General features: G+C 38.0%; 1 protein-coding gene across 3 annotated transcripts in view; it reads left to right on the top strand.

Moving 5' to 3' along the window:
* evi5l (ecotropic viral integration site 5 like) overlaps positions 1-15299 on the top strand; it is a 43784-nt gene that overhangs the window by 1287 nt on the left and 27198 nt on the right. For all 3 annotated transcript variants that reach the window (XM_017457158.3, XM_017457159.3, XM_017457157.3), the window contains exons 2-7: positions 9958-10345; positions 11864-12053; positions 12566-12790; positions 13005-13079; positions 13344-13469; positions 14832-14975. In XM_017457158.3, the coding sequence (XP_017312647.1) occupies positions 10104-10345; positions 11864-12053; positions 12566-12790; positions 13005-13079; positions 13344-13469; positions 14832-14975 (1002 nt within the window). In that variant the 5' untranslated portion in view covers positions 9958-10103. The remainder of the gene's footprint in view (positions 1-9957; positions 10346-11863; positions 12054-12565; positions 12791-13004; positions 13080-13343; positions 13470-14831; positions 14976-15299) is intronic.

The raw sequence follows: 15299 nt of genomic DNA, 5'->3' as shown, positions 1-15299 counted from the left end.
GTGCATATTTGCATGTTCTCCTCGTGCTTTGGGGGTTCCTCCGAGTACACTGGTTTCCTCTCCCAGTCCAGTTACATGCGTTGTAGACTAATTAGCATTTCCAAATTGTCTGTAGTGTGCAATTGTGTCTGTTACGTTATCCAATGTATTTCTGTTTGCTCTATGTGCCATTTGTGTGTCTATGTCTATGCAACGGGTTGGCACCCCGTCCAGGGTGTTCCCCGCCTCGTCCCCTTCCCAGGGATAGGCTCCAGGCTCCCTCAGAACATGGATTTATCTCACTCTAAGTGTCAATGAAAATATTGCCTATCATACAGTTGTGACCTATAGATTATTTCGCATTCAGCGTTACATAGAGGTGGTATCAGGGCTGATACTGGCCTGAAATCTTGGATCAGTCCAGAAACAGATTTGACAGTTTTTTTCAGATGGGATCCACTCATGTATTTGATGTGAATGCCTATGAGGAATCTTACATGAATCTCGCATGTGAAAATAAGACAAAAATTCTCTTAAAGAACATTGTGTTTGTCATTAGAGTCGAGGATGTCAGTATTGGGTCAGTATCGGTCATCTAGCCGATACACAGAGCTCTGAGTTTGATATTGTTTTGAAAATGGAACAAGCTGGATTGGTGCATTCCTAGGGTTTCATATTGAGACCTAGTCTATAAAACTGCACTAGTTTATAGCTTAAAACATCTTCAGATTGTGAGATAATTATAAATGAAATACGACCACATTTGTGTGGGAATTTCTTTTGCCTGCTTATGACAAATCTGTCTGACTGACTCAAAAGTCCAATTTAAAACAATTGATTTAATCATAAATCTGTCCCACCAAACCACAGACTAGGGTTAGTGTATGACATACACACTGAGTTCACACACATTATTAATGTTTCCTTTTCAGGCCTAAAGGTCAAAATAGAATGACCCATCTCATAATGGGTTGTTTCATAATGGGACACTTGCTGTGGTCTCTCAGTTGATGCCTGTCCCAGTGGATGTTATTTCCTGTCAATGTTATGTTCTAGACGACATCTTTCCATGGCTTCATGATCACCCTCTAGCTTTTTTTCTGGGAAGGAGAAACTGATTTCTTGCTAATCAGCCAAAATAGAAACTATGCCATAACCTGAAAGAGCTTCTCTCCCCATTGGCCTACAGTCCCATCTTGGCTAACAGTTAAACAGATTAATGATCCCATCCCTGTAATTAAGCGGGATAGACAGTCTAATCACTTGTTTTGCTTTTGAGCAGGCTTGTCTTGCTTGAACAACATTGCTGAATGACAGCACCGTGATTGGATAACAGTGCTGCCGATATACGATAAGCATAATTCAATCAGATTTTTGAGAGAGATTTTGATCATTGTTTTCTGTAAGCAACAGATAATCTGTGCAGGAAAATGTTGTTGCACAACAAGATTGCGAAAACAACTTCTGTCTTACCGGGATAAGGTTTTGCAATGCAAAGCCTCCTGGTGACGGAAGGCTGTTTTTGAATTTTACATGCATTTTTTTTCTGTGCAGGAACGTTCTGTTTCTTTCCCTCCTTCATTTCCTTCTTAATTAAAAACTACAGCTGTTACACTCTCATAATAGGCCACAGCATGGGGCAAACATGAGAAAATGTCTCATCAAAGTTGTTCTTAAGTGGTTTTATGTAACACTCCTCTAGTCAGTCTGTACAGGATTTTGCTAAGTTTTTTGTGATTTGTTTAATTTTGAAAAATTGCAAGCTCCTGTGAATATTGCAGAGTTTCCTTGATTTTGCATTAATTTCTGCAATCTGAAAATTGCGAAACCCTGGAGGGACTGACTACTGTGTGGTGTGCGACTGAAACTGACTTTGTTGGTAAGTAATAACTGTAAATTCTTCCCTCTGAAAAAGTAGTCCTGTCTCAGGAAGTATGTATTGTACAGATCAGGAGATTCATTAACAAATACCTTCAACTGAAAAGTTTATGAAGTTGTTGTATTAAAAAAAAAAAAAAAAAAGCTAGCATTTTGCTAAAATGCTTATTGACAGAATCCATCTGCCCGTAGACTTCCATTATAAGTTATTTTTGAATAATTAGGTTTTCTGTTCTTTTCTCAGTACGTCAAAATTAGTTTCAGTGGAAATTGCAGATACACTGGATAGAGCTTAAGCCATAACAAAATGCTGGAGTATTTCTTTAATAATTGGAGTATATGTTATACTGAACCTCATTTTAACGATTCAGCATTTTAGTAATCATACATTCAGCACAGGAAGGCCGAGATTACGATGGAAACCATTGGAGTGTTCCTTAAAACGATGAATTTTTAAACTGAAGCTTTATTTAAAAGGTGTGACGTTTACTGGGATTCCAGAGTTTCAACATGCTGATATGTTTTGTCTTGCAATGAGAGTGAATTAATCGTCCACTGAAGTGGCATGCAGGCCAGCTTTAAAATCCGGACTGTTAAGTAAATCCTTCTTTTAAAATGAGGGTAGTAAGCTACACTCTGCTCATATGGCTGGCTGGTGTGTGTTAGTGGGTCAGACTGAACAAGGCCTCATGTGTGACACCCGAGCTGGTGCTCCTGTCACGGCAACACTGCTGAAGCATTCAGAATGAGAGGAGGATCATTTGCATCCCATCCCGTCTTTCCTCCTTTCTCATTGTCTCATTCACTTCTCCCTCTGCTACAGCTGTAACGTTCTGTGTAGCGCTAGTATACGCTATATCTCCTTCTATCTTTCTTTATCTGTCTGTGTGTGAGATCCACATCATGCTTTCCCTTGGTTTGTCACCTCTGGCTTGCGTCTGCACAGTGAGTCATTGAAAGCAACGGATGACCCAACCTTGTAGCCTATCCCATGCTCCACCAAAGTATGCCACTCTTCTTCTCCAGCTCTGTGCACAACTGCCATTACTGCACTGTTTTTCTTGCAAAGTACTTATGTTTTCCATTTTCTATCCAAAGTCTGGCCACTGCTATTTTTGGTATTTTACTGAGCTGAGTCACATTGGATTTAATGTACCTCAGCTGTGCTCCTTGTCTAGATGTCTTGATTTGGTGTTTTTATGCTCCTTTTGGATAGTTTGTTGTCATTGTTTGTATAATCCAGGAGTTTTTTTTGTTTTGTTTTGTTTTGGTTGTATTACTGAGAAACTAAAGAGTTTGCAGATATTCTGCCCAAAGTAACACAACGTAAGTAAGAAATAAAACTTTCACTCCATACTTATAAACAACATGCAGTATTTAGCCTACATTGACAGCATTGGTAATGTAAAACAAAACTGAATAGTACACTCTTTAAAAAAAAAAAAAAAAAAAAAAAAAAAAAAAAAAAAAAAAAAAAATTTAAAGGTTCCAATTAGAATCAAAAACGGGTTTTTTGAGCCTGATGTCATAGGAAAACCCTTTTAAGTTGCACAACGAACCTTTTACAGTCATGGTCTTAAGACAACCATCTATTTACTGGTGCTTTAAAGAACCTAGAAATGGTTCTTCACTGCAGTGCCACCAGGAACCATGTTGTCAAGTTCTCTAAAAAACCCTTACTTTGGTTCCTTAAAGCACTTAAGAGCTCTTAAGAGTGGTGCCTGGAGAACCTTTTCCAATCCCACAAAGAACCTTATAGGGTTCACTTTAACCTGTTAAGGGATGAAATCTTGAAGAACCAATACACTGCTCTGAAGAACCTAAAATGAATCAGAACTTCTTTAATCACCAAAGATCCATGTAGCTCAACTCAAGAACTCTATATACAATGAAAAATGGTTCTTGACTAGAAGAAGGTTCTTTGCAGAACCTATGGTGCTGTAAAGAACCATTAAAGAACCTTTTATTTTTAACAGTGTATGTTAAATAAAATTCATATCATTATAAAAGCTTCCTATAAAAAACAAACAACATAAACAAAACAATAGTAATCTTAACTAGTATATTGAAAGTAGCCTTCATTTAAAAAAATAAAATCTGTTCTACAGAATGGCGTTTTAAAGGACTTGGTTTATATTAATCTTATTAAACATTTTATGTAATAATAAGGTGTTATTGTACTTATACGACATTAATATGGTCTGTGTCAACCCATTTACACCTTTATAGCATGTACAAAAGTAAAGCCCCGCTGTAAATGTCGGTGTCTTTGCTAGATGAATAGGTGTTGTATCATACCTCCAGACATATCATGTTGCTGTACAATGACTCATTTATCCTGCTGTGATTATGAACTGGGAGGACACAGTCATTATTTAAGAAGTAGGGTGGAGAGAGGCTTAGCTGGAGTTCAGGTTCCTATGGGAGTGACTTTCCTTCGTCATTAAACTGAATGAATGTGAAATTTCATAGCAGGCTGTGAAACTTGCTGGTGTATCTGGACCTATTGTGTGGTGCTTTCTAGGTGTGACTTTATTTTGTGTACAATAGTTAGCATACCTGAAATCATAGCACATAATGTACTGTAGGCTGTGTGTTGATCTGTGTATGCCCTAGCTGGTGTGTTTGTATGTGTGTGCTTATTTCTCTCTCATGGACTTAAGGAATGTCATCACCTTTGTGTAACCTCATACGCAAGTGAATATTAATAGATAGTTTCCAGAAATAGATTAAGCCTTGTCTTAGACTAACTCAAGCTCTTTTTAGAGAAATTTTGTCTTTAATCTTGTCTGTGTGTCAGGAAAAAGGTCTATTTGAGCTGTACTCAATTGCTGACTCTGCAGTTCCGTTATGTTTAAATTTTGTCCGTTATGTTCAGTTTCTGTCACCACCTACACACATACAGCACATTTAGGCTTCTTCTTTGTTTTTCAGTCTTCAGCAGTCCAAGAACGGTGAACCTGTGCCCGCTGTAGCCTCAGATTCCTGTTCTTGGGTGACAGGAGTGGAACCTGATGAGGTCTTCTGCTGTTGTAGTCCATCAGCTTCAGTGTGAATGTCGTGCATTCTGTGATGCTTTTTTGCTCACCGTAGTTGTAATGAGTGTCTATTTGAGTTACCATAGCATTCTTGTCAGTCCTACCCAGTTAAGGAAATTGTTGTGCACGGTCTTTCACAGTGATGTTTGTTGGTAAACAAGACCTTTTAGCTGTACTCATGTTTGACGCACGTGAATCGAAGAGGCTTTGGCTGAATGCGCGTTTTGATGACGTCACGTGATGTGTCTTGGCCCAAAAAATTTAGAAAACTTGAATCTCCTCTGAATATTGTGGAGTTTGCTTGATTTTTGCATTCATTTCTGTGATCTCAAAATCGCAAAGTCCTGGAGGGACTAACTCAGACTCACTCAGATACAGTGTGACTTACTATAATGTTCTGAAGGTGGCGATCTTGAACAAACAGAATAACATTTTCCCACAGGGCAGTTTGTTATCCTGCGCAAGATGACATGAAGCTACTTGGGTGACGTGTTTACGCTAATTTACAAGTAATGACCAATGCATCATGCGGTTCCTGCTTGTTTTTATATCATTTCTGAATAACTTTTTCAAAATAAGACATATTTCTTCAAATTTCTCAGAGCAAGCAAAGATTGTCCTATAAATTCTTTAATTTTGTTGAACCATTTATTTTCAGTTAAATTAAAGAACCCCAACTTGTCCTCTGGTGGACATTACAAGTAGGAAAAATGAAGGCATGTTATTGACCATTTTAAATGCATTGCCCGGTATTTAAGTGTGTGTTTGGAGTGCTCGATTGCTCTGCTATGAAAATTAATGATCAGAGACAAAATCATTTCATTTCATTTTTTGGTTTAATCTGCCAATTTATTTCTTTTTGTTTCAGTTCAGTTTTTAGTTTTTGGGTTCATCCGGGAAGTTTCATTTCAGTGCATCTAGGTTTTAAAACTCAAACACACGACAAAACACAAGATTCTGAATTAAAAAGATTTCTGTGTAACATAGGATAAAGCTATGGGGTGGTCCACTATGTTTTCTGTCTTCAGTTTAATTGATGCATGGACAATTATTCAATTATCTGTTCACGAGTGCACTTAGTCCATCACACATTAAACTGTTTTGTCATTCAGTAGGCTCATCATAGTGTGCTTCATGCAGGCCATTTACTCGTGAAGGCCTTCAAGTCTGTTTGGCTATTGTGTAGTAATGTAGTCAATGAGGAACATATGCTATTCAGACAAGACAGCCAAGCTATTAACCTCTAATTTGTGTGTGTGTGCAACAGAGATTTATCAGCAAGGTTATATACACAGGATGTGAGCATTTGTTCAGTACAAGAGGATCACAGAGTGATGTAAACACTATTTGTGCATTTTGTAGATGTATATATGATGATCACCAGGCCCAGATCAGGCTGTGCTGTCAGAGCCAGTGGTGGTGAATCATTCAAGAATGAGATCAGACATGCTGAGTTGGATGACGTCATTGAACATGTCTGAATGGACACCAAGGGTTTGTGCTTTCTTGAAAAGAATGACTCCAAAATGCCTAACCATTTTAATGACGTACTACACACGCATGTATTACGGATGTTACTGAATATGAATGCCTTATTCAGAATGAATAGGTAATGTATCGGATAATGATAAAAAAACACACACATACGTTGGAAATCTAGAACCCTGCTCAAAAAAACAAACAAATTCAAACCCTCATAAAATTTATAATGGTTTTAATAGTTATAATGGGAATTCTTTTGGTTTTAATGGAAACTGTAATGTTCCCTGTGGGTCTCTGCTGGTAGTTTGCTGCCTTCTATTGGTGGCATGTTATGTCTAGTGGACACCATTTAAGAAACAATAATGGTAATGGTTTTTATGGTTAGCTGATGGTTTATAGTGGTATTTGTAGTGGAAACCATTAGAATTTCTGTGATGGTTTCTATTGTTTTTTTTTTTTTTACAGTTGGATCTATTTCCCAAAATATTAACAAACTAGTAGCCAAATTTTAACCACTGTGATTTAACTGCTGGAAAAAAAAAAAAGTCCTGCACACATCTGTAGTTGAAACCGATAATAAACGAGTGGACCTGTGAGAGCCTGAATTCATAGACCATGCTGACAGGGCTGACATTTCTACTGCTGTTTTTTTCAGTGTTACAGTGTTTCCGGGGCCGTAGGGTTCATTAAAAACAAACAAACAAAAAACATGGTTTAGTCTGCACCCACTTTGGGTTTCTTTGGATATCTAACTTGTATCACTTAAATCTAAATACAATTACAGTTACAGATATTCGGAGCACTAACAGTATGTTGTATGTTGTATTTTTCTGTTGATGCACTCTTGCTGGTGGACATTACAAGCTTAGAAAAAGAGAGATGCAACATAACACATAAACAATGCTATTATTGTAAGTAGAAACTTACAGAGGTACACACACACACACACACACACACACACACACACACACACACACACACACACACACACACACACTCTGTGCCATCTCCCGACCCCCTAAAGCTCTCTCCCACATGACAGCCCTGCCTCAGTGTCTCTCTTAGCTCTCTGTTTGTCGTTGTCTTTCTCTCCAGCCATTTATTCAGTTCAGACAGTAATAAGAAAAGAAAATTGATCCTGGTTCGGTGACTGCACTTTTGAATTTTGTAGCTGTACCGTGTTGTCCTTTTGTGAGCCAAAACACAAAAGTCAGCGTGTAGAGCTGAGTCATTGGATGACATAACTGCCTTTGGATGACATACAAAAGCACATATCTTTCTTGTGGCTTGACCTTAACTGACCAAAGTGCTCTGTTGTGATAAATTCTGTCCCAGTGTAGCAGATTGTTCAAAATACAACGTACATGTATTTTAGTCCAGGAAACATGGTGTAAATCCAAGTTTGTTACTGTAAGAATTGCCATGTTCTTTCATGCTTCCAATTTCTTGTAAGAGAAATGTGACATCTCCTCTGTAATCCTACCTTGTTTTTTAGACATCATGGCTAATTTCAACTCAAAGCCTTTGTGCTGACTTGTTGTAGCGCCCTGCTTGGCCAAAGCTATATATGTGTGTGTTTTCAGTACAGGGAGACTCACGTGCTTGTTAATGACTCTATTGACTGGGATGTGCTGTCTTGATGAATACAGGCCTTGTCTTAGCTGTGTAATTTCTCTGTTCAAACAGTTTTTGTTTTTTTTTTGTCTTAGTTATTATTTTTTTTAAACCAAATCTTTGTTTGTGCTTATTGTGACTTCCCGTGTGTTAAGTATCTGTGTGTGGATGTGTGTTATTTGAGAGAGCGATGAATGAGGGTGATTTTCACAGATGTACTGTGCCTGTATGGATGCTTTGGTCTGAGACAAGATTGTAAATTTAGCATTTGCACATGGCAGGAAGTGTGTGCGCATGGTCTAATTTAAGCCTTGCATATTAATATAGATTCCTCAGGAAAGTGTAAGGCTGAATGATTGAAGCTACACTTTCCTTTGGTCAAGACACATTTGCTAATACAGTGCCTCATGCATAATGCAGCACTCTGCAGCTGTGTGTATGTGTGTGCACGCATGTGTGCTTGAGTGTGTCTGTGTTTCTATTCTGAGTGGGAAAAAAATCAAGGTCATCTCCAGCTGCAACACATTTTGCATGTTGAGTCACTGCTAATGATCTAAGGAGATATATACAGTGCATCCGGATAGTATTCACAGCGCTTCAATTTTTCCACATTTTGTTATGTTACAGCCTTATTCCAAAACGGATTAAATTCATTATTTTCCTCAAAATTCTAAAAACAATACCCCATAATGACAACATGAAAGAAGCTTGTTTGAAATCTTTGCAAATTTATTAAAAATAAAAAACAAAAACAGCATGTGTACATAAGTATTCACAGCCTTCATATTTATTCTTCATATACAACCGAGATTTGCCAACGATTACAAATTTTAATTTATTAATTGACAGCCCGTCATACTATTTAATCATTTACAGTTCATACATTTAATTTTACGGAATGTTCCTGTTATAATTTGCTTTATATCAGCTATAAACAGATGTTTCATCACCAAATTCTCTTTTCTCTCTCTCTTTAAGTTAACAAGACAAAAAAAAGCAGTTTGTTTTGTTACCAAGAAACCTAAATGTACAAAATCCTCTATCCTGAAGACTTTTCCATGGCGGAAAACTTACTAATCATTACAGCGTGCTAACACGAGACTCCTTCCATAAATGTTAAATAAACACATCCTTACAGAAACATATCCTTTACAGTGTCATTGATTATACCTCTTTCTTTGTTAAATAAGATTGTGTTTGTTAATCTGTTTATTATTGATCTTGATTATGTAGATCATCTGCCATACAAGACCTTACTATTGAAACGATAACTTATTTGAACCAGGGCATTAATATAAACTTATTATGTGAATTACAACTGTCAGTGCTGCTATTTAAAATTAATCTTTAATGCCTTTAAAATGGAAAACAATTCCAAAGGGAAGACAAGAAGACTAATAACCTAGATATAGAAAACATATGACCTTTTAGAAATATCTAAATTTACATAAGATTGCTGGACAATAAATTATGTCCTACAGCGAAACAATAATGTACGTCTCTCTCTTCATTTAATAGATTTTGTCAGCTACATTAAGTTTTAATGAGAAGTTTCAGCTCCACTATACTATATATTGCTGTGTTACACATGACATAGTTACAAATAGTTCATAGACCAGTTGCTTTGACCAAGAATGCATTTTACTTCTTCTTATATCAGAAACATGAATGAGTATGCTGTGTTTACTGCTGCTTATATAAACCCAATCTCTGGCAGAGATGACATCACGGTTCTCAACTCGCGTCAAAGGCCAATCAATAGTTTTTCTGTAAAATACGCTAGTGATGGAACCTTTTAAATAAGAGAGATTGTTTTTGTTACATTTTTCATGAAAATTGCTGATCTGAACATTTCTGACTCTGGGCTGGAAAAATGTTTATTGAAGCCTGAAATTCAAACTTATATTTGGCTTATGTTTTGTTGAAATCCAGTATAAAATTCATTGACCTTTCTTTTCTTTTACAGGCCCACCTTCTGGATCCCCAACTTTCTATACAAAGTTGTCTGCTTCTGTCTCCGGATCAGCCGTGTATAATCCCAACTGTGTCACCCCATCATCCACCGACAGTAACTAACCATTGACCTGGACCCAGCACCTGGGCTTTGTGGTCATGTCTAGCCCTAGCAGTAGTCCAGAGAGAGAGGGAAGGGACACAGGGTCAGTTCAGCTGGAGAACCTTGGCTCTCCAGCATGTCAGGAGGCAGACCCGCTCTCCATTGGCAGCCCTGTGCTGAGCCCAGACTCCAGTTCCCATGATGCTGCTCTCTCTGCACCAGCAGTCTCGCCTGCTGACTCAGAGAATCTCAGTCCGGATGAACTGGAGCTGCTGGCTAAATTGGAGGAACAGAATAGGTATGTGGGCCAAATACACACGTACATGTAGATTAGGTTCTTTCCATTCTAAAGTATGTAAAGTATATTATGACTTAGGTCTCATACTTTCGCACACTTACGATTCTGTATACAGATGTTATTCAAATGTGCATTAACACAAAATAGTCTTTATGCTAAACTATAGAGACGGAAACATTTATCATTCCTGATGTATGAAAATGGACCAGGATGCTTTCTAAAAAATTCCAGTCTAGCATTCTGAAAGCAGCACATACAGTACTGTGGAAAAAGTATTCGTTTATACTTTTGTTTTATGTTGTAATTCGTTTGAAGATCTAAAACTACTCAGTATGAGATACACAAAAACAGAAGAAATCAGAACTTCTTCACAGTACTATACATGTTTGTGTGGCAGCCTGGGAAAACAATTCCCATGGTACAACTGTGACATTTTGTAATATCTATGTGATATATTATATATGTAATATATAACTGATCTCTTATTTGCACTGAATCACAACTAAAATTATATCATTAAAAAGTCTTCACCTTCAAAAGTGAAAAGGGCAACTACTATTCATGATGTAATTTTGCATTTAGATTAACATATAATAAATAAAATAATAATGATAGAAAATGTAAACAAGCAAGCAAACAAAAAGGGCTATGAAAAACTATGTTCATCTTTCTTCCCTGTTTTTCTCCCCAATTTGGTCAACTTCCAATTCCCACCCACCAGCCAACTCTCCCCTATCATTTACCAAATGGGGGAGGGTGAAGGCTAACTTATGTTTCCACTGAGACATGTGAAGCTAGCCAACTGCATCTTTTCGAACTGCTGCTCACGCTGCATCACAGCGTGGCATAACACACTCAGAATAAAGCACTATTCACTCTCTTCCATGAGCTCACAGATGCCCACAGTTCACTAGTTTTGCAGGAGTGAGAGAGAGTACTACTCCCCCCTCCCATCCAGACAGCAGACCGCAGACCGCCAATTTGGTCTATGGCATTGACAGGATGATATTGGGTGAAGACTTTTCTGTTGTGCTTCTCAGGATCCCTGAAAACTACGTTTATCCTTATTTCTGCCTATACATAGCTTACTGCAGCTTTTGCAGCTGTGTTTAAGCTGGATTCTTACCAAATGTGTTTTTTGCAGAAAACTTACGTGAGATTAAAAAGTAAATAAAATAATAAAAAAAAGATTTAAAAAAAATTCCATGTAAACTGAGAAAAATATATTTGTGGTTGTAGTGTCAAAGTATATTATAGACAGGACATCCCAACCTGATTTGGTCAAATAAGTGCAGAACCTGTTAGTATGTTTAAACTCATCTTAAGAATGGTCGCTGTAATAAAAAAATAAAACAAAGTTCCTTAATATGCTCAAGGCAAATACTTATATCAATTTCCCCATACCACACAAACTCATGCACCTGTTTCCACAAGCGGGGTTCAGCAATATCAGATAACGTTAATAGATAAACGTTGTGTGCCAAGGATGGACTTGTGTTCTTCTTCACCTACTACTAGGCTCCTGGAGGCCGATTCCAAGTCCATGCGCTCTATGAGCGGCTCTCGCAGGAACAGCGGCTCCTCACTGGTGTCCAGCTCCTCAGCCTCGTCTAACCTCTCGCATCTGGAGGAGGACACCTGGATCCTGTGGGGACGCATTGTTAACGAGTGGGAGGAGTGGAGGCGCAAGAAAGACAAATTGCTCAAGGTGAGGAGATAGGGAAACTTGTTGTACATTTGCAAGGATATAGCCTGCAGTAGACTAGAAGTGAATGATTTGTATGGAATTGCCATATTTTCTTTTCCTAGGCTGACTTAACACTTGTTAATATAACTTTGGAAAATTGTATTCTGTAACATTTTCAGGATATGCCATTTTGAGCAAAAGTAAGATGATAATTACTGTGTCAAGATGATAATGAATAGTGGATCCAAAATGTTTCTGCTAAATCCATCCAAAGAAGTCCTAAGAAGCCGAAATGTCGGGGGAAATCCATCAGAAACATTAACCTTTTAAATTCCCCGGACCCACTGTCAGGACTTACACTGCCTCTCTTGTAACTATATTGCTTCTCCTGTTCATTTCAATGTGGTTACTGAATAATTTACATTAAATAAATTATTACTGGATAAAACGCTTTTAAGATATTCAGAATAGTAAGCTGACACTTGAAGGTAATAAAACGTACTGCCTGTCTTACCTTCCTTTTTGTCTTACAGGAACTGATAAGGAAGGGGATCCCACATCACTTCCGGGCGATCGTGTGGCAGTTGTTGGGCAATGCCACAGACATGCCAGTGAAGAACCAATACTCTGAGCTGCTGAAGATGTCGTCACCCTGCGAGAAGCTCATCCGGAGGGACATTGCCCGTACCTATCCTGAGCATGAGTTCTTCAAGGGGCAGGACAGTCTTGGCCAGGAGGTCCTCTTCAACGTCATGAAGGTGAAGGAGAAGGAGAAAAGGATGATGACAGTGATACACACTGTATTAATTTGAAGAAAAATGATCATTGCTCAAATTATTATTGGAAAATGTATGATTAATATAAAGCAGTATTATTTACCAGGGGAGATAAGTGACATTTCCTGCGTTTCTTCATGGTAATTTGCCACCAAATATTACAGTGTGTGTGTGTGTGTGTGTGTGTGTGTTGCAGGCATACTCCCTAGTGGATCGTGAGGTAGGATACTGTCAAGGCAGTGCCTTCATCGTTGGGCTGCTTCTCATGCAGGTAAATCCAAATATAATCTCAACTTTTTATTCACACTTTCTTGATTAACCAGTGAATAATGCCTGATAAAATCACACTACATTACGATGAGCATCACAGTGTGTGTGTGTGTGTGTGTGTGTGTGTGTGTGTGTGTGTGTGTGTGTGTGTGTGTGTGTGTGTGTGTGTGTGTGTGTGTGTGTGTGTGTGTGTGTGTGTGTGTGTGTGTGTGTGTGTGTGTGTGTGTGTGTGTGTGTGTGTGTGTGTGTGTGTGTGTGTGTGTAGATGCCAGAGGAGGAGGCATTCTGTGTGTTTGTGCGGCTGATGCAGGAGTACAGACTCCGAGAGCTCTTTAAACCGAGTATGGCAGAGCTGGGCCTCTGCATATACCAGTTTGAATACCTGCTGCAGGTAAGAGATTATTACATGCAATAAGATTATTACATATAAACCTGACATGAGTCTTAGTGAGTGAGTGAGTGAAGAAGAATGAGAGAGAAACTGGTCATTGGGAGAATGATGGAGAAAAAGAATGTGAGGAAAGCAGAACAGAGAAAAGAGAGAGCGATGGAGAATGGAATAAGAGAAAATATAGGAAGAAAGTGAGTGAAAAATAAAAGACAAACAGGAGAAGGAAAATCTGTAAATGTAAATAAAGAGAAAAATAGGGAAAGAGAAAGATGTGTGCACTTGCACTGTGTGAGTGAGAGATTTTAATGCAGAGCTGCTGTCTGATTAATAATAATAACTTTTTTAAAAAAATCAGAATACACATTAAACTGTAGTGAAAGATAATGTTAAGCTCTTAATGCCCTTGATTGTGTATTTTTAGTATTCGCATACATAACATTTAGTAAGACTGAGATAAACCAGGCCGCTTTTACTATCTCAGTCTGGGTTTTTTGGAAAGACACAGCAATCACATCAAAAACCCAGTCCAATGCTTGTGACAAAAAAAAGTGCAGTTTGATGGCAGAGAGAACATATTAGCTAAGCCAGCTAACCACTGTGCCAAAGTTAGCCCTCAAAGTAGTTATTTTATTGAACGATACTTCTCCAGTGTCTACTAGAGTGCAAAATTTACTAACTGGCTAGTGAATGTTAGGCCAACTAGTATATACTTATACACAATTAAAACCAAGCAGTAACAAGCTAACAAGCGTTGGGCTGTGTTATAATCTGGAATTCAAATAGGTGATCAGGTTTGCTAACAAGCTAGCAAACCATAGCCAAGTATCATATTTCATTTGTCTAAATATATTATTATCCAAAACCTGTGTAAAAGAGTATAAAAAGTGGGTTTCATTTCCTATTATCATCGGCTTTGTGTATTATTATTTAATTATGTATTCATTAATTTGTTTTCTGTACTTTTACGTTTCCGTCCAACACAAAAAAAATTGAGGTCCGTTTACTTTTGTATATTGTGAAATTAAGTCACCCAGAATAAAAACAAATGAGCATCAATTTTACTCCGATATAAATTGAGTAAATGTATTGATTAATGATAAAGCACCCTGTTTTCCAAGAAGATGACAAACCACTTTTGTGTAAAAACGTTTGCTAAAACCGTTAAAGTTATGATGAATGAAACCTGAGTATTAGTGATAATGGGATATAAAAGAAAATGTCGGACAGCCACCAGGTGGCAGCAGATATTCAGTTCACCTGAACACTGAGCGCCTTATACAAATTTCTCTCTGGACAATCATTTTTTTTGTCCTCTTGTCTTGTCTCCTTTTTATTTTTAACACGGTGTTTATTTTAACACAGGAGCAGCTTCCAGAGTTGAATGTGCATTTTCGCTCACAGAGTTTCCACACCTCCATGTACGCTTCATCATGGTTCCTCACACTATTCCTCACCTTCCTGCCTCTGCCAATTGCCACACGTATTTTCGATATCTTCATGTATGAGGTATGGTTTAAGTCTGTGCATGTGTGGTAAAAGAATGTGTGTGATTGATTAAGTATGTGTGAGAGGTAAAAGACTGTGTGAGAGGTTAAGTTTGTGTATGTGTGTGGTAAAAGACAGTGTGTGATGGGTTAAGTCTCTGAGTGTGTGTGGTAAAAGACAGTGTGTGATTGGTTAAGTGTGTGTGAGTGGTAAAAGACAGTGTGTGATGAGTTAAGTCTCTGAGTGTGTGTGGTAAAAGACAGTGTGTGATTGGTTAAGTGTGTGTGAGTGGTAAAAGACAGTGTGTGATGAGTTAAGTCTCTGAGTGTGTGTGGTAAAAGACAG

This window comes from Ictalurus punctatus, chromosome 26 (genome assembly GCF_001660625.3).
Source record: "Ictalurus punctatus breed USDA103 chromosome 26, Coco_2.0, whole genome shotgun sequence".
NCBI classification, from domain to species: domain Eukaryota; kingdom Metazoa; phylum Chordata; class Actinopteri; order Siluriformes; family Ictaluridae; genus Ictalurus; species Ictalurus punctatus.
This window is presented reverse-complemented; position numbering and strand designations above follow the sequence as displayed.